Source organism: Stegostoma tigrinum, chromosome 10 (assembly GCF_030684315.1).
Source record: "Stegostoma tigrinum isolate sSteTig4 chromosome 10, sSteTig4.hap1, whole genome shotgun sequence".
NCBI lineage: Eukaryota > Metazoa > Chordata > Chondrichthyes > Orectolobiformes > Stegostomatidae > Stegostoma > Stegostoma tigrinum.
In genome coordinates this window covers 38,510,435-38,530,706 of record NC_081363.1, presented here as the reverse complement: position 1 = coordinate 38,530,706, position 20,272 = coordinate 38,510,435, and the positions used below count along the sequence as shown (strand labels likewise).

The following is a 20,272-nucleotide window of genomic DNA, read 5'->3' as shown; positions in this document are numbered from 1 at the left end:
AGGACTCAAAGGACAACCCAAATTCCATCTCCACTTTGGAGCAGATTAGGATGCCAGCCAAGGTGGAGGTGAGCAACCCAGGCTGGCCAGCTCTCCAAACACAGTTATTGTATGCTTGCCAAAGTAATTAATTTACGCTCTGTCCAAACCATGGTTTTAGAATGAGTAAAATTACTTTGAAAGAGACAAAGGCTCCTCTCTCATTTAAACTGTTTTATTTTGATGCTGAAGTGCATAAAATACACCACTTTGGCTTAGTGCAAATTTCTGAGGCTTTCTTGCCTTCATATCCAAGCTCAAACAGCACAAGTCAGGGTCCACAAACATGGGTGCATGTAAGCAATGGATCAGCACTAATACCTGGCAAAGTTAAAACTGTCATCCATTAACAAGTATCAGCAGTGTCCAATGAATTGAGGACTTTACTTAATGTTCATTTGAAATACCTTCATGCACAAAAAGCACAATTTCCCTTGTACCAATTACTCCATTAAGAAATAAATCTGTAATTTTAATGTCTGCTGGTATATAAACAAAAATAAAAAGCATTCACCTGTGTACAAGAGATCTGCAAGGGCTGCTGAGGATTTGTCATCCGAATGGAACTACTTAAGTGCTCATCAGCCATTTTCTTCACATGTTTATGCAGCATCTCAAACTCTCTATACACATCTGAAAACTGTGGTCTGGCAGGCCGTCCTTTTTCCACCTAGGAATTCAGCACTAAACATGAAAATCAATTATACTGCAGAGCAAAAACTCTTTCTTGTATGACCTGAATATCCAAAAATCCAGTTGTAATTCTTTTCTTTAACAGCGCACAACAAAAAAGTATCTGTTATCGAACAGTACAACAGCATTTCAAAAGGATTACTCAATTGAGAATTTTGTCATATGCGCAAGTTTCCCAACGGGCCAATGCTGATCCAAAAGCACTGCTTTTCCCTAAATCCACACCATTTTAGTTTCCAATAAAAAACATTGGGAAATATGCAAAAACCTTAAAAAACCATTCCTTCATAAAGGGCTCCTAGGTACAAAGATCCTTAAGCACATCATTCAGCTGCTGTAACTGTGGCAACAGCTAAATGTGAAACAACAAATGCAAGCTGTGTTCATGTACATGCCACTAATCAAAGAAGGGAGTTCAAATAATAGGAAATGTATCTGGATAGGGAAAAGAACAGTTAATGTTTTGGGTTTAGCCATTTGGTGCACAATAGTTGACATTTTGCTTTTAATTTGCCTTTTCTTTTTTAAAAGGCAATAGTTGATCTTCTGTATTCCTAGCATTTGTTTCAACTCTAACTCCCAAAAGCTTGACAAAGTTTCAGTCAATTAATCAGAAGCCATTAAAATCTCTGAACACAAACTTCCCACAATATTAAAATGTTTCTGCTGAAGAAAGATTCAGTGTTGAGAGGTGGAAGAAACACCACAGAAACATGCAACAATGTAGTCTGCACTCTGAGACACATCTACAAGGAAGAAAGTTTAAGTAATTCAAAAATTAGCTGTTACCAATCCATTTTGGCTAAGGACCTCTTTGCATTAAAAGTAAGGGCATTAAGGTAAAACAAACGTCTATTTTTCAATTGAAAAAGGGAAGTTATGTAATAGAGACTGCATCATAACCCCTCAGCTTTTCACAGATTTTTTTTGAGGGGGGGGCAGGGGAGGAGAGAGAGCTGGGGAGAAAAATCAGAACTCCTCACCTTAATTACTAGATCTATCATTTTGAGTACTGCACCGCAGGCCTGCAGCCTTTTCATGAAACCATCACTTTTGATGTATGCTAACAATTTTCTCAGAGGATTCTGTTTCAGTCACCATTATTTCCAGTAAGCAATAGGGGCAGAAGGACTTGCATAATGGTGGATGTGTGAATTAAGGGAGGCTACATGCATATATACACATGCACACTCGAGGCTTTTAAATAAAAGGTGGATCTTGTTTAGCATCCCCCAGAACCTGGAATGTCTGCAATATCATGCAGCATTTGTCTACTTCTGAAAAAGTACTACTTGCATCCATCAGAAACACAAAATTACCAAACTTCTGAAGCCTCAACCAACTAAGCAACTATTTGTTTATTTCTAAAGGGAGCCAGAAAGGAATGCCTCTTTAAGCAAACAGGAAAACTTTAAGACATTCAAGTATAATAAATAGACTCAACAACTGGAAACTACATTATGATCTTTAAAAACAGCACAAGCTATTTGTTAGCTTCCCATGTTATGGTATTAATAAAATGGAATGAATAAAATAAATTACCGAATGGGCACAGATTTTGTAGTCAAAACGACAGCAAAACAGTTAGTGTTTCATATCATTATTCAACTCAAAGTGAAAGGTTTCAAACAAGGCAAGTGGACAAACCCAAAAGTACTATTTGTATTTCTACACTTTTCCATCAGATGTACTGTTGAAATTTCTAAGTACAATTCTTAAGTACTAAATAGATTAAAATTTCCGTATTTATCTCCATTACTTAGTTATACCGTATTTATATGTCAAGAAGATTTATCTAGTTGAATAAAGGGCAACTAGCATCTTAATACTTCAGTGTTGAAGGTAACCACCTTCGTTGGTGCTGAGAGCCATTTATATATTTTGGGAACGTCAAATTTCTTCCTAGTAAGTATAACTTATTATCAATGTTTATCTCTATTTTAGCTTGTTTAATCTGTCAATTATATATTTCAATATCCAAATATTTGAAAGCTCATGATTCTTAAGTACTTCTAAATTCCTTGTTTGTTGTTTGAATATTTGAATGTGACTGTTCAATTACTTACTTCATGACATTACTTTTGCTACAGTTATCTTCCTGACCTGGCACCAGACTCAAATTGCTACTAGTAAAGCAGAAAGCCAGAGAGATCACTAGTACTTCATCAGTAGCATTCTTTAAGGCCAGTAATAAACAGTCATGCTTTACCAACAACCGTAAAAATTTGGGCTAATAATTTTCTAAATAATATCAAATTACTTGGCCTGCTGTGAAACCCACCATCATCATGTGCTTCAACTTAAAATAGCAATGGGAAGAAAACAGTTATAAATGTGTGCTTTGAGAACTTTTTTTAAGAAAAGATTTTGTCAGTTTTTCACAGCTATAGTTTTCCCACACTAAAACTAATAGCTGCAAGAACTTCCAAACGAATTATAAGTCATTAAGAAAGTGTATGAAATGTTTCGTATCAGCAATATGGGAAAAGCAAACTGTGCACTTCTTAGAATGGCTGTCTACAGTAAACAAGCCTATGAGAAATTCAACAGAGTTTAATTTTGAAATTTAATAGCAAAGGGTATATTCTGGTCATTTTATCTTTGTGGATGAAATAGGAGGAACTAGACTTGAATTTTCACAGTGTAGTTATGTGACACAGTGTTACCCAATATTAAACTTCAAGAAACATGTGCCTTACCTTCATTAAAAGAAATTCCCAGAGAGTAATGACTTTTGTAAGCCTAGGAAGAGCCAATTCCATCAGTTCCTCATCATCACACTGTTTGAGGAGCTAGTTAAAACATAACTTTAATTATTGTGCTGCCAGAAGAACATGATATTTAGCATCCTACATTTATGAAGCCATCGTTGAGTTCAAAGATTTAACTATCCTATTGCCACTTCAAGCAGCTGTTGCACACTGGCAAAGCAACGAGACTAGTAATCCAGAGTCCCTAATGTTCTGCGGTCATGGATTTTAATCCCATCGTGACAGATAGCAAAACTTAAAGTCCATAATTTTTAAAGGTATGGAATTAAAACATCAACCTTTGTCATAAATACCATCTAGTTCACTCACGCCCTTTAGGGAAGGAAGTCAGCTATCTTCACTGGTTAGTCAATGTGCAATGTGGTTGACTCCTAATTGTGCTCTGAAATGGGCTAACACTCAGCCCTGAAATGAGCTTTAAATAGCTACTGCAGTTTGAGATTTCATAACTAGAAAGAAAGCAGAAAATGCTCACTAAATCCAGGAGCATCTATGAAAAGAAAAACAGGGTTAACATATCAGGTCAATGGCCTTTTATCTGATCTTTAATGACATTGCTGCACCAACTATTAAAACCTTTCGCGACCCACAATGCATTTTGGCATTAAAAGGTGAAGTAAGCTGTAGAGCAATAATGTTGAAATTTCAATAGGTTAGCTCCATAGCATCGGAATGAAAAGACTATCATAAAATAAAAGTTGGGTTTGGAGTTAAGAGGTAATTGGTTACTTTGATATGGAACAAACAACATATTGATGAAATGCAACATCACAGACTTGCCAGCAACGTAGTCATGGAGCAAACACAGCATGGATTTGAAATCGGCCAAGTTAGCGTAACAAGCTAGAGGTGAACTGTTGTTTTTTAGAGCAAGTGCAAAATTTAGTAGGCTCGCTGCAAGCATAACTGTTTTCTTTAATATGTATTAGTAACTTAAACATGGATGTACAGAACAATTGAAACATTTATGGATGACACAAACTTGGAAATATTATGAATTGTAAGGATAACGATAAACTTCAAAGAGGACACAGACCATTAGGAAGGATGGGCAAGTGAAAGAGAAGACCATAAGAATTAGAAACCTGGAGTAAGCCGTTTGGCTCCTTGAGCGTGCCCCACCATTCAACAGAATCATGGCTAATCTGATATTCCTCTCATCCACTTTCCTGCCTTTTCGCCAAACCCTCAATGCTCCTACTGATCAAGAATCTATCTATCTATCTATCTCAGGCTTAAACATATGCAAGGACTGTGTCCCCATGACTCTCTGCAGCAAGCAGTTCCAAAAAATTCACAATCCTTAGAAGACATTCTTCCTCACTTCAAGAGTCTTAAATTAGTACTACTTTGTTCCAAAGCTATTGATTTTGGTGCTAGACTCTCCCACATTTGGCATTAGGGTGAGGGGATTTATCCACCTTTAGCCCCATTTGTTTGTCTAATGCTACTTATCTAGGATGGCAATGGTACCGAATTGGTCCCCCATATTCTTCTGTATTAAGTTTGAAGTATTTTCCATCTTAAAAAGGGATGCAAAATATCCGTTTAATAGTTTTGGAATTAAAACAAATGGCAAAAGTATCTCCCCACATTCATTTTCTAGGGACACTAAGTTCACATTGACCTCTTTTCTTCGTTTTTATATATTTAAAGAAGCTCTTATCAGTTTTTTTTAATTCTTTGCTAGAATTGACCTCATTGAATTTATTTCAGCCTTTGGTGCTATCACTGACTTTTGCCTCCTTGTATGCTTTTTCTTTCAACATCATACTCTCCTTAACTTCCTTGGTTCATCCTTCTCAGTACCTTTCCTCCTTAATGGAGAATGGTTTCTGGTTCACTATTCAAAATAACCTCTGACCTCTCAAAAAAAAAAGACACTCTTCACAGAACTGAAAATACACATCTGCCACGACATTTTAAATTCAAATCCTAAATCATAATGACATGTGTCATTAAAAAAAATCATACTTGTATAAAACATTGGCTCAGCCTCAAATAAAATAGTGTGTCCTGTTCTGGCGATCGCATTTCAAGAAATATGTGAAAATATGAGAGATGGTTCAGAAAAAAACTTGGAAGAATGGTTTGAAAGATCAGAAGCTTCAGCTTTGTGAATACATTGAACAAGTTAGGGCTATTACATTGGAGAAGAGAAGATTAGGAGATACAGGCATTCAAAATTGAGGCTCTAAACTGGACAGAAAACCAAAGGACAGTGATTTAAGGCTGTTGACATAAGAAATCATGGTGACACAAGATTTATAGGCAACCAGTAGTTACAATCTGGAATGCACTGCTTGAAAGCATGGTGAAGGCAAATTCAATCAAACCCTCAAAAAGAAATGTGAATAATCCCCTAGATTAGGGGTTGTAGGGCTTTGGGAAGAACACAGTATGCTCCTTTAAAGAGAGCAGTTAACATTAATAGTAGATGCATTGAAGAGGAAGCTAGGTAACCAAGGATGTAAAGAAACCCAAGTAGAGCTTAGTCATCTGGCACGACCTGGTTAGAACAGCAGCCAGTTTCTGAGTTGTACACTCTATGAAATTCTTTTTATAAATATTATGTCATTCTATATCATGGATCAATTAACACGATGATACATACTATTACAAATTAAAAATGCTTAAATAGGATTTTTGTGATGCAGATGGCTAGCTCCACAAAATTTTACAGCAGCAAACACAGTCACTGAAGCTCAAACCAAGTTCAATTAAGAAAGGTGCTTACTGTTCTGCAACAAATTTATATGCTTTAAAAATTCCATCTTTACCACATCAGGCCCAACTCCCTGTTACATAAAAATTGCACTTTCTTCAAGTGCCATGTTTTCCAAATTTCGTGGCTCTCTATAGCAGCCAACATCTTGGTGTTATTCTCAAGTCTTATGTTTGTCTGCTTCTTATTCCTGGGCTTTTTGGGCAAATGACATACTTCTTGTAACCATATCATACTCTGGTAATAGAGTAATGATAAGTGGCCTAAATCCTGTAAAGTATCGCACCTATCTTCAGCGTTGTAAATGCAATATTATACGAACAAATGTTAGTGACAGACTACCCTAAGGGAAGACTGGGGTCTCATCTTTGGAATTAATTAGGAAAATAACTGGAAGGGTTTATTATAAACACAGGGACCCTAAAAAATGTGCAACATTTTAAAATGGAAATCAACAACAGAAACAAGAAAGTGTAGTCAAATACAACTCTGTAAAATAATTTTATTGTATTGGCATTAACGGGTGAAGTAGTACTTGTAAAATTCTGCAACACTGACTCATATTTTTAAGTTTTACAAATCAAAACAAATAGATTGTATACTCAATTATATCAATTGTGAACGAAAGGAGGGTGGTCTTGACAAAAATAAATTGTCAGCAGCAAGGAGGAATGTTAATTTATCTACTGTATGTGCCCTCATAAATCCTCATCCGTATTAACTGAAGAAAATCTGAAAATCAGATTTCTAACATGGCTGACAACCTGAAGAAGTTACCCTCCTCCCTCCGGACCAACCTCAATCCCTACCTCCCCACCTATACTCTCTCCACCTATCTTCTTTACTCTCCATCTTCGGTCCACCTCCCCCTCTCTCCCTATTTATTCCAGTTCCCTCTCCCCATCCCCCTCTCTGATGAAGGGTCTAGGCCCGAAACGTCAGCTTTTGTGCTCCTGAGATGCTGCTTGGCCTGCTGTGTTCATTCAGCCTCACATTTTATTATCTTGACAGATTCCCCTTTTCTCTTCATCTTATGTCTCTCCAATAGTCTCAAACGCCCCCTTGTCTCTTCATTTTTTGTCTTTCCATACGCTCTCTAACTCCTCTCTCCTTTCTAATCCACTCTCTAACCAATCACATTTTGCCCTACTGAGACACGAGTCCACGTTAAAACACAGAACAATTTGTTTCCTAGCTTCCCTCCACAACCCTGCACAGACACACACTCTCACTTCCTTCCAAAAAAAAATACATCTGCCAATCACCACCATTTCCCTCTTTACAGTTATACCACCTGAGGAGAATGTTGAGATTAGGAAAAAAGTGGTGTGGAACCATTCATCCTTTCTGAAATAACTGCACCGAGGCCAGAATCCTGTCACAAAGTCACCCTTTATTGTGCATAATAACTGGCTGACCAATATAACCAGGCAATACTTCTATTTCCCAGACTACATTCATTTTAAGTGTGTGCAGCAAGCTGGGTTTAGACGTAGTTCCAGTTGAAGTATGCCTGTAGGTGTTACAATGATATTTGTGCACATATATTTGTGCGTGGACTTTGTCAAAGGTCAAAACTTTGCACAATAAGGAATGTAACTGCAATGTTAATCTAATATATTTGCCTTAAAGAAATAATTCTAACTGTTGCTTGTACTTTTTACGTGCGTTTGTGATTACAAAAAGTTAATGTTTATGTGACATGTAACTAGTTGGCCAATAGTACTATCCTTCTTATATAAACAAAGATTGGCTGCGTGGTATTAACAATAACATAAGCAGGCAAATAGAATCTCGGTTTAGGTGACTGTCTCCAAGCTGACTGGCCCAGGTTAACCGCCCCAATAAATGAACTCCTAGCTAATAAGGTCAACCCAGTTCCAATCACTACATCCCTCGCACCCAAGCCCAGGGATGTTAGCCTAGTTTTTCCTGCAATGTTTTTGCCCCCAGGTTCTGTTCCTCCAAATTGGACTCTGACGCGGGCTGTGTGTACCAGCCAGTGGCCCACTTCTTGCATTTGGTGCGTATCAGAAGAGTTTCCTCTTCTTCCTCCGGCAGTAATGGTACCAAGGTTGCATCCATCCTGAACTCTGAGGTTTGCTTGACACTAGGCGGAGGGGGAGCATCTACAGTTTCCAACAGGCCTTCTGGCTGTTCCGTGGGTCCAGGTATGTTCTGCTGCTGCCCTGCTTACAAGGTAATGGCTTTTGGGGGTTCCATGCTTTTGTTCAAGATATAACTAATGCAAACTTCATAAGTGAACGGATGTCACCTTGCACCAACCTTGCCTCACACCCATACAGGGCCATTTCAATGGTTCTGGTACCAAATTTCCATCCCCTGAATTAAACTGTGTCTCTCGCTTACAGATGTCATGTGGCTGGCCCTGACGTTTCTGCTGCCATTTCACCCTCACGCCAGGTCTAGAATATCAGGTTTAACCTGGTGTGGATCTTCTCCACATCAGCAACCCTGCTGGAGCTATCCCTGTGATTGCATGAGATCCTGAAATCAAGCAAGAATCAAGTGGTTTTGTATCAATGGATGCTGTAGGCTGTTTCTTTAAACCTGCCTTCAATGTTTGGGCCACTGCTTCTGCCAGACCAATGGACAATAGATGGTGGGATATATGTGCTGAATGCCATTTGACTGTAGGAAATATTCAAATTCCCTGCTGGTAAATGACATCCCATTGTTCATGACCAATATTTCCAGGAGTCAGTGTATCGCAAACATTGCCCACAGTTTCTAAATCATCATCTGAGAGTTTGCCAAATGACCTTTAAGCAGGTCCAACCACTTTGAGCATCCACAATGCGCAGAAGCATTCAGCTCATGAAAGTTTCAGCTCAATTGTCATGGAACCAGGTCTAGGGTTATCCCAGCCATTCCCATGAATGTGGGAGTGCTGCTGGTGGGAATTTCTGTCCTTCTGGCACTCTGGGCACTGTCCCACAAATGCAGCTATGTCAACATCCAACTCTGGCCACCAGACATAGCATCTTCATCATGTAAACCCCTGGATGACCCTGATGGAGTTCCACCATTATCTGGCAGTAACTTTTACTCGGGACAGTCACCCTTGCTCCTCACAGTAACATGCCATCCTCTATGGTGATCTGGTCTCACCAGGTCCAGAAACGTTTCAGTCCTGGTTGCGATGGACTTTGTTTTCCAATTACCACCAGCTATTTTAAGTTTCATTAGGATTGGATCTTTTTGCGTCCACAGTCAGATATTGTCTGTGGTGACTGGAAGCATGTCCAAGAGGTTCAAAACCAAAAACGGACTCTTCCAGGGGAGGCACAATCAGCGGAGTATCTGCCAGCTCAAGGCATCTGCATTAGCCACTTGGCTTCCTGAACAGTGTTCTAACTTGTACTCGTATGCACTAAGAATAAGGGCCCAATGCTGAATTCTACCAGAAGCGATGGGTGGCATGGCCTTCTTCAGTAGCGCGGGCAGGGGTTTGTGGTCTGTTACTATGATAAACCAACGACCAAAAAAAGTACTGGTGGAACTTCATGTCAAATATGACCGCCAAACGTTCTTTCACTATCTGAGCAAATTTACATTCGGCGTCAGCCAAAATCTGGGAAGAATACGTTATCAGGCATTCCTCTCCATTGGGTCACCGGTGAGCCAACATTACCCCGATACCATTTTTGGAGGCATTGTACGTTAGCACTACCTTTCACTTCAGATCATAGGTCTGTAGATGACGATAGCTGCTTTTCCATTTCCCTAAAAGTGACTTCTAGGCTACTCAACTATTTCCAAGGCTGACACTTTTTCAGTAGTGGGTATGATAATGCCAAGACAGAGGACAGATTATATGTATAATTTGCAGTAATAATTCACGAACCGAAGAAAAGGCCTAAGCTCCAGTACAGACATGGGAGCCGGGGCTCCGTTAATCATCCTCACTTTCTTTCCTATCAGAGCTTACCCGTTTTTGTCAGCTCTGTAACCCAAGTAGGGAACTTACAGTGTCTGGAACACACATTTTCCAGATAAATGGCAACCTTCTAAAATGTCCTCCATGTTCTGCTTGGAAACGGCGCAGGCTGATGATACTCCAAATAGCTGTCTTGTACGTGGACAAAAGCCCTTATGGATATTATGGATAGCCTAACTCTGGGGTCTCCCCATCCAGTTGCAATTGCAGGCTGGCTTGGCTCACATCCAGATTTGTAAAGGATAGCCCCCTCATAGCGCAAGCCTTGAAAACTCTCAAAATTGCTTCCTGGTCATTATGTAAAGTGGCTTTGGCCCCTTGAGAGTCCCAAGCCCTTCCTGAAGTACTCCTGGATATTTCACTAGGATTTTGCTGAAGCTGCCAGTTTCTAATTGAAAAACTTCTGCCAATCCAGGTGAATCTTTCTCAACCTATTCTGCCCCAATTGGCTTGGGCCTGAACCTTTTACTACGTAACTGCAGCAACTGCTTCTCAAGAGGAGACTGGAAATAAAGTGCCTTACCCTAAATTTGCAACGGTTCGCCAGTGTATATTCTAAACTGGCTTAGGTCTTGTGCAAACACAAGGGTTGAAATCCCAAGCAAATTTTGGGAAAGACAGATTCTGCAACCATAGATACCTCTGCGCCGGTATTGATCTCCAATGGAATAGGTGATCATTTAAACAAACATTAATTTGAATCAGAGATAATGGGAACTGCAGATGCTGGAGAAACTGAGATAACAAAGTGTGGAGCTAGATGACCACAGCAGGCCAAGCAGCATCTTAGGGGCACAAAAGATGACATTTCTGGCCTAGACCCTTCATCAGAAAAGGGGGATGGGGAGAGGGTTCTGAAATAAATAGGGAGAGAGCGGGAGGCTGATCAAAGATGGATAGATGAGAAGATAGGTGGGAGAGAAGACAGACAAGTTAAAGGGGCAGGTATGGAGCCTGTAGAGTTAAGTGTAGGTGGGAACGTAGGGGATAGGTCAGTCCAGGGAGGACGGACATGTCAAGGGGGCAGCATGAAGTTAGTAGGTAGGAAACGGAGGTGCGGCTTGAGGTGGGAGGAGGGGATAGGTGAGAGGAAGAACAGGTTAGGGAGTCGGGGATGAGCTGGGCTCGTTAGAACACCCACGCTTGGTTCGCAATAAACAACTGCACCTCGCAGTCGCAAACCATTTCAACTCCCCCTCCCATTCCTTAGATGACATGTCCATCCTGAGCCTGCTGCCATGCCACAATGATGCCACCCGAAGGTTGCAGGAACAGCAACTCATATTCCGCTTCAGAACCCTGCAGCCTAATGGTATCAATGTGGATTTCACAAGCTTCAAAATCTCCCCTCCCCCACTGCATCCCAAAACCACCCCAGCTCATCCCCGCCTCCCTAACTTGTCCTTCCTCTCACCTATCCCCTCCTCCCACCTTAAGCCGCATCCCCATTTCCTACCTTCTAACCTCATTCTGACCCCGAAGCCGTCCGTCCTCACCGGACTGACCTATCCCCTCCCGACATCCCCACCTACACTCACCTCTACATGCTCCATCCCCGCCCCTTTAACTTGCCTGTCTCCTCTCCTCCTACCTGCTCCTCTATCCATCTTCGATCCGCCTCCCTCCCTCCCTCTCTATTTATTCCAGAACCCTCTCCCCATCCCCCTTTTCTGATGAAGGGTCTAGGCTCGAAACGTCAGCTTTTGTGCTCCTAAGATGCTGCTTGGCCTACTGTGTTCATCCAGCTCTACACTTTGTTATCATTAATTTGAATCAGTTCTGATTTGGATGTCACTAAGCAATTTAACTGTTTCAATCCACAGGTAGGGTGACTTTCCAACGTGCGCACTCTCCTGGGTACCAGCTTCTTATTCAGGTCAAGCCTTGAAGGATTCCTTTGCTATCTTGAGCCCGCATAGAGGCAACAGCTACAATGGCTTGCCAGCCCAGATCTTGAAGAACATTTTAGCCACTTGGCCAAGGCTTGGCTTTGTTGTGGGCTGGCCTATGGTCCCCCTGTTTAGGATATGCCCTCTGTGAGGTTCTGCAATTGCCTGCACAAGTGCTGCTCCCCAAACTCGGTTGAACAGGTAAAGGAGTCCACTTCCATGGAGTCGTCCTGTAGCTCTCATGCTCCACTTGCTGCATTTTCTATTGTCAAAGCTAGTTGTACTGCCTGTTGGAAATGCACTTGGGCTTCAGCTAGTAGGCAATTCTGCATGGTTACAACATTAATCCCACATATTGGATGGTGTGTCAATATTTCAATGTCAACCTATAATCACATTGCCTCTGTCAGTCATCTCAAACTCATTAGAAGTCCCAATACAGACTCCCCTGGTTCACTAACAGCCTAATAAAACCGATAGCGTCTCAGAATTAGAGGTGGTTTGGGGTTATAATATTCCTTAATTAAAACAGTCAACTCTTGGAAGGGTTTAGTGTCTGGTACCCCTTACAATCGAGAATGCTACGGGACCGCATGTAGTCAGAAGGATTACTCATGCTTTTCATCTGCTCCAAAAAAAACGCATTCTTTTCACATACTGGGCCCAGTCTTTGACTCATTTGATCCTGCTGTTAAACTTCCCAAATAAAGGCATGATGCCAGAAATGCTTACCCCAACTCCAAGATGACTGTAGTAAATGAATATTCTTCAAGCATGTACTGCTTTCTCTGGTTGCCACTGAAATAACGGCACCAAGGCCAGTGTCCCATCACCAAGTCATGCTTTATTTATTTCTGCACAAGGTACTGGCTGTCCCCAGCCAGCTTAGAGTTAGTTGCCTGAACTGAGGAGATTCTATTCTCTTGGTTATGTTGGTCAGCCAGGGCTTCCCCGATTGGGGTTGTTCAGTTGAACCAGTGACCTCATAGTCAACAAGGTTAACCTGGTCCCAAATCACCATACTTTCCTTTTTGTACCTACTCCTGAACCTTTGTTTCTCCCCTCTTCTGTACCCTTCCCTCTCTGTCCCCTTTTGTTAATCTGCCTATTTCTATCTACTGCTCTCTCAGCTCTCTTAACTCCACTCTTCTCTTCCTTTGCTTGTTCTCTTCTCACCTCCCCACCTTCAGCACCAAGCTTTACTCCATGTGTTTGGTGCAATGGAAAGAATAATAATAAAAATACACATCTTAAAAAAAATTGTCAAGATACTATACTGGAGAGATGATCTGCATTATATTCAAAACTCATGAGATACTTTAGAAAACTTCGAAATAGCAGGTTAAAAATTTACGCCCAGCTTTAAACAAAGCCACATACACTAAAAACTATTACCTCTTTTAGTCTTGCTTTCCTCTTTAGTACTTGATCTTGCTGATAAGCATTGTTGTGATGTTTTGGAGGTCGACCACGGCGTACAGTCCGGCGGCGTCCTGGAAAATGTCGTGCTAATGCAACCTTTTCAGTCTATGGGAAAAATAAACTTGCACATTTTACCTTGTGTTACTGAAAATCAAATTATTTTTCCATACTGGTATGGCCAATACTCAATTCTGATCAAAATACTGCAGTGTTATTGGGTACAAATACATAGATATAAAATACAGGGAAATGAACGATGAAATTATTTGCCAATAAGCAAAGATAATGCACCCCCTCTCATTCGAGCGAGAGCACGAGAGAGCAACACACATGCACACAACTGGTGATAGGTTAACTGGAACGTCACCACACTTGAGGTGAGGGGACAGGTTGAGAAAGAGTCCTTTGTGGTACACCACCCAGTATGGGAATTGAATCCACGTTATTAGCATCACTCTGCTTTGCAAACCAGTCGTTGAGCCAAGTCCCACATTTGGGCTCAGTAAATAACCAAATTGAATAACTTAGTCTAGTCAAATTAGCCTAAAACAAAAGCAGAATACGCAGAAATAAATCCAAAAACACCTAAAAATAGCATTTGCTTCACATCAGAATAACCTGCATAATGCTCATATCAACATGCATTCTGTCCTTCTCATTAAACAATAGAATTCTACACTTAACATCTCAACAACCAATCTTTGAATTAAATCTTCGAAACATACCAAGATACATTACAAGTATAGGGCTAGGAAGAAACTTTGATCCAGTCAAATAAAAGTTACCAATTTTAAAAATGGAAACAAACAAAAAGTGCACAGAAACTGCATGGTGGGCTGATTAAATATCTTAACCATCACAGTGCATATTAATACACATATGAATGTAACTCAAGTAACATCTGAACTGACACAAAATAAGAGATAACAAATAGTGTAAACACATGCAAATGAGCAATTAAGTCTTGCATATCAAATGTGAACTAGTCCCAATGTTGAAAACTTTCAGTCAGATTTCACATCAATAAAAAGGTCATTCAACAACTTGCATTTCGATTGCAGAAATTAATAGCTCATGGTGCTTCACAGAAGCAGAAGGAGCTAACGGATCAAAGCAGACAAGCAAAGATAAGCAATCAATCAACAGCTCGATCAGAAATTGTACAGAGGATTGAAAGAACAAAGAGCAAGAATTACTGAGATTGGAGCGAAAAGCAGAGATGCCAATTAATGTTCCTGTTAAGCTGCACAGTAGCTATAAAGTAACAGAGGCACTGTACAGTGAAAAAAAACATGCACATGACTACTCAAGAAATGTAAAGTAACCACGTTCTGAAAGAAAACACATTATAGACAACTAAATTTAAACGGCAAGACTGGTGCCAATGAAGGTTGGAGGGGATTGCAGAAGAAGCCAAAGTCAGAAAGGAGATTTGGGCCTGACAAGCCTATTATGTGATTTAAAGCAAGTAACAGTATTTTTGTTTTGAGACTACATGGAAATAACATAGGTCAACAAGTATGGTGCTGGTCAAGAAGTTCCTGCCGCAGAATAACACAGAACAGCACATTTTGGATCAGTTGAAGTTAACAATACAGAAGGAACCATTGAAATGGTTTATTCTGAAAGTGACAATGGCTCGGATGAGGACTTCAATAGAAGATGGGCTGAGGTACAGTAGAAGCAGAAGTAGGTGCTCTCCGTAGTATGCAGAATACAACGTAATTCAGGATAGGAAAGGAGGATGCAGGGGAAACAATCTGCTGGAACTCTAAGGCAATAGGATGGGTAGATAAAATCAATGACAAGAATGTGGAATTTGTGGGAAGTTTAAATACAATAGTTTCAGTCTTACCACATCAGCTGGAAAATACAGCTCATTAAGTCCAGGGGTCAGATAATGGTGGATATATTTTGCTGGTTTTGTCAATTTAACTGACACATTGTCACAGAATGATGTAGCAAGGGACCACCATGTATTTGACAATAAGGAAGGAACCAAGAATATGTTCTTAGTGAGAAGCAAAACTACTGGCAGAAACACTCAAATTATAAATTACATTGTAACAATTGAAACATGAAAGAGAAATCACACTAAGGCTGACACAGAGGAAGGAATCAACTACAAAGGGTGATAATATAAAATGGGGTACGAATGCACAAAATCATCAGTAATACAGAATTTATGTTTTTAACACAGGATGTTGGTACCCAGCTAAACCAGCATCCTTACTTGAGCAGATCTGGGGAACTACCTTTTGATCTACAACAGTCAAAGTGTTGCAATGCTCTTTGGGGGAAGAGTTCCAGGAACCTGACTCAGTAGCATTGAGTAAATGACAATACAGTTCCAAGTCAGGAAAGAGCATGACTTGGAAAGGAACTACAGGTGTTGTCATGTCCATACATCTGCTGCACTTCTACAACTTGGTAGCAGAGGTCACAAGGTTGGAGGTGGCATCAAAGGACTTGGAAGGTTGCAGTGCACTTTATGGTGGTAACTTTGCTGGTACTGCACGTTGGTGGTGGAGGGAGTGAATGTTTACTGCAGCGGGTGGGATGCCAATCAAGCAGTTTGCTTTCACTTGGAAGATGTCCAGCTTGAGAGTGTTATTGAAGGACCAAACAGATAAGCAAGTGGACAGTATTCCATTACACTCCTGGCTTGTGCCTTGTCAATAGCAGACTGAACCAGAAGTTAATAAAACCATAAGATAGGAGTAGAATTAGGCCATTTGGCCCATCAAGTCTGCTCCACCATTCGATAATGGTTGATAAGTTTCTTAATCTCATTCTCCTGCCTTCTTCCCGTAATCCTTGATTCCCCCTTATTAATCTAGGACATACCTATCTCTCTGGACGTGAGTTTGCTCGCTGAGTTGGAAGGTTAGTTTCAGACGTACCTATCTCTGTCTGAAATACATTCAATGACTTGGTTTCCAAAGCCCTCTGCAGCAATAGGTTCCACAGACTAGTCACCCTCTGGATAAAGAAATTCCTCATGTCAGTTACAAAGGGTTAGCCCTTCAATTTGAGGTTATGCCCTAATCTCTCCTACTACTGGAAACATCTCTTCCAACTCCACTGTATCCAGGTCGCTCCATATTCTTCAAGTTTCAATGAGATCCCCCCACTCATCCTTCCAAACTAATTCAAGTACAGACTGAGTCCTCAACTGCTCCTCATAAGACAAGCCAGGATCATTCTTGTAAACCATCTCCTCGCCCCCAGCCCCAAACACCAGCACATCCGCCTTAGACATGGGGTCCAAAGCTACTCATGATATTCCAAATGTGGTGTGCCCAGAGCCGAATGAAGCTTCAGCACGATATCTCCACTCTAATATTCTAGTCCTCTTGAAATAAATGCTAAACATGCCAATAAATGCCTTTCCAACTGCCAACTGAACTTGCACTTTAACAATATCCTGAACAAAGACTCCCAAGTTCCTTTGAGCTCCACGTTTTCAAAGCCTTTCCATGTTCAGTCAATAGTCTACACTTCTGTTCTTCTGTCTAAAATGCGTAACTTCACAGAATACACTGTGGAAATGTATCTGCTACTTTTTTGTCTACTCTCCTAGCCAGTCCAAGTCCTCCTACAGCCTCCCTGCTTCTTAAACCCTTCCAGCTATCTTTCTGTCATTTGTAAATTTTGCAAAAATGCCCTCAGTTCCATGATTTAGCTCACTAAAATATAACATGAAAAGTTGTGGTCCCAATGCTGACCCCTACGGTAATCCATTAGTTGCCATTCTGAAAAAGACCCTTTTAGCCCTACTCTCTGCCTTCTGCCAGTGAGCCAATTGCTATCCATGCTTGCACCTTGCCCCAAACACCCTGGGCTCTAATTTAATATCTTTCTGTGCAGCACCTTGTCAAAGACCTACTAGAAATCCAAACAGATCCTACCCACTGGCTCTCCTGTGTCAAAATTTGCTCGTGACCTCCTCTGAACAAAACCAGGCTGACTCAATGTCATTTTACCACATACCTCCAAGTACTCAGCAATCCTATCCTTATCAGTGGAACTCTAAAATCTTACCAACAGCCAATGTCAGGCTAACAGGCCCTATAGTTTACTGTCTCTGCCTCCCTCCCTTCTTAAACAGTGTTGATAGATTAAGCCTTTTTCCAGTCCTCTGGGATCCTCCTTGAATCCAGGGATTCCTGAATGATCACCACCATTGGCTCTAGAATCTCCTCAGCTATCTCCTTCAGGGCTTTGGGTCCATCTAGTCCAGGCGACTTTACTACTTCAGGCTTGAGATCGGTATGACAGGTCGGCACAACATCGAGGGCCGAAGGGCCTGTACTGTGCTGTAATGTTCTATGTTCTATGAATGCTACTGGAACAGACAATTAATTTGCTCTGGAGGCTGACTAGTTAAAGACTGTTTTGACACAATTCACTCAGCCATCACGTTTATTCTCCATTTCAAATGTTTGGCGCAGGTTTCAAACTTCAATTATTTTAAAAACAAACTAGTTAACCTAAAAAAAACACACAATCAATTAATTTTAAAATCTCTTAATCTTTCTTTAATAATTTCAAATCGCAATTTCTCTTTTCTTCCCTTCATATTCTTCCAGATCATACAGTGGGCCTCTGCTGAGAACAACTGACACCAGATTGTTCTGTTGTCTCCAGTCAGTAATGGTAGAAAGAAGTCTGTCCCTTGTATGTTACATTTACAAGGAGTTTCAAACCATAGCTGCAACATATGAGACCACTTACAGGATCTGGAAAAAAAAGTGCTTTTACTGAATACCTGTGATAATTAAAACCTTCAGGACATAATTTTTCAAAGACATTTAATAGAATTACAGTATTATATCAGTGTTTCTATATCACTTCCACTACACCTGTTTAAAATGATTGCTCAAAGATTAACTAATTTTGCCACTAGCACTTTCATGAAACACCAAAATCCAGACAAGCTGAAATAAAAGGCCTCAGCCATAAGAATAACACTGAAATACTGAGCAAACATCGCAGAACTACAGTGACACAGTTTTGAAACATTTACATTCAAAGTCAATACATTAAGACAAAATACTTAAAACAACCAAAATTTAGATTCAAAGTCACTGAATAAATTCAAAATAATAAATGGCAAATGAATTTAAAAAGGAAAAAGAAATCATGAAATATAGTTTTTATAAATCAAATAAACTGTTAAACATTATGTTTAGTGTACCTTCCATTGTTATATTTCACTTCCCAGACAGCGACAACAGTTTTGAAAATTAACAGCTACTCTCAATATCTCAAGCAATGAATGCATAAATATGTTTATACTTTTCCAAAGTGACCAGGAAGGTTGCAAATTTATTCATAAATCTGTGCCAACTTAGTGAGTTACCCTGATATGCCTCCCCCGCTTCATACCCAGTCTAAACTGGCACAAAAGAATATCCAGTTCAGTAGGTATCCAGTGTACTCAGCACATCATCTTTAGATGAGAGAACAGAAAATCTGAATTAAGTGTTTCATTACACACCTGTTCGAAGTCTTGGGAAGAAGGGGCTGTGCTGTCCACCATTACAGATGTAGTGTCAGTACCTACAGATGATACTACTAGTTCAGGAGCCATTTGACCATTTTTATCATCTCCATTGCCCCCAATTATCACATTACCATTGGATTTGTCCACAGAAGTTCTCTGTTCCTCAGAGACAGAAGCCAGCTGTCCATGCGTTGGGTTGAGTCTATAATGCCGGGCTAGCCCTCCCCTTCCAATGTAGGACTTTTCACAAGTATCACATTTGAATTTTTTGGGTTTGAATGAACAAGGTATTGAAAGGCTTGACTCATCCACTTTTGTTTTCACATCTTCTTCATCAAAACTGTATTCAGAATAATCATCGGAGTCTGACTGATGGCCCTCTGCCAAATCTTCAGTTTTGATAAACTTGTAGTCCTTTACTTTGTATTTTGGAGGTCGTGATATCCGACCAGATCGAGTTTTAATCTTCACAGGTTTTTTCTCCTTTGATTTATCGCTAGGTTCATGCTTCTTGGTATGGCTGGAACAAACTGAATTTCCTACAGCTGTTGTAATGGCAGTTACACTGGTACTTGCAATACCAGACTGTCCACTGATGCTCACTCCTGGAATCACACGAATGGCATTTACGGGTGCAAGTGGAGGAGGCTGGCGCTGAACAAGCAGCTGAATTGGAGGTTCCGAAGAACTGTGCAAAATATACTGTTGGGTTCCAGATGTTGAAATTGGCTGGATTCTAATAATCTGAGGTCCAGAAATATTAACTCCCCCTGAAACAGTGGTCCTTTTGTTAGCCAGCTGACTAGACGGTGCAGGTTTGGGCTGTACTACAGCTAGAGGTGGCATAGGCCTATCTTTTTCCTCCTGCGGCTGAACTGTCTGTATATGAACTTGGACAGTTTCCAGTTGATGCTGCAAAAAAGGAAACAGAACTTAATATTCACTGACTCAAAAATTCACAAATACAGTACAATTATTCAATGAGTAACTGATCAGTAAGGTTTAGAATCAGAGTGCTGAGTGAACATCTTTCAGCCAAGGTACAACAATGTTCCCCGTAGTAATAACAAATGTGCCTATGGCAGAAATACATAGCATGTTAATCGCATGTTTTAGAATATAGCATTTTGGAATTCAAGTTTAACCAGTTGAAAATTGATAAACAACCAAGGAAACTTAAAATTCAAAGGTAAGTCAATATGAAGATATTTTACATGCTATTTTCCAATCCACTAGGACCCTTCCATAATCCAAGGAATTTTC

General features: G+C 40.3%; 1 protein-coding gene across 2 annotated transcripts in view; it reads right to left on the bottom strand.

Moving 5' to 3' along the window:
* znf839 (zinc finger protein 839) overlaps window positions 1–20,272 on the bottom strand; it is a 53,550-nt gene that overhangs the window by 22,838 nt on the left and 10,440 nt on the right. For both annotated transcript variants that reach the window (XM_048537737.2, XM_048537738.2), the window contains exons 2-5: window positions 19,004–19,921; window positions 13,474–13,605; window positions 3,432–3,524; window positions 554–709 (exon numbers count right to left, since the gene is read on the bottom strand). In XM_048537737.2, the coding sequence (XP_048393694.2) occupies window positions 554–709; window positions 3,432–3,524; window positions 13,474–13,605; window positions 19,004–19,921 (1,299 nt within the window). The remainder of the gene's footprint in view (window positions 1–553; window positions 710–3,431; window positions 3,525–13,473; window positions 13,606–19,003; window positions 19,922–20,272) is intronic.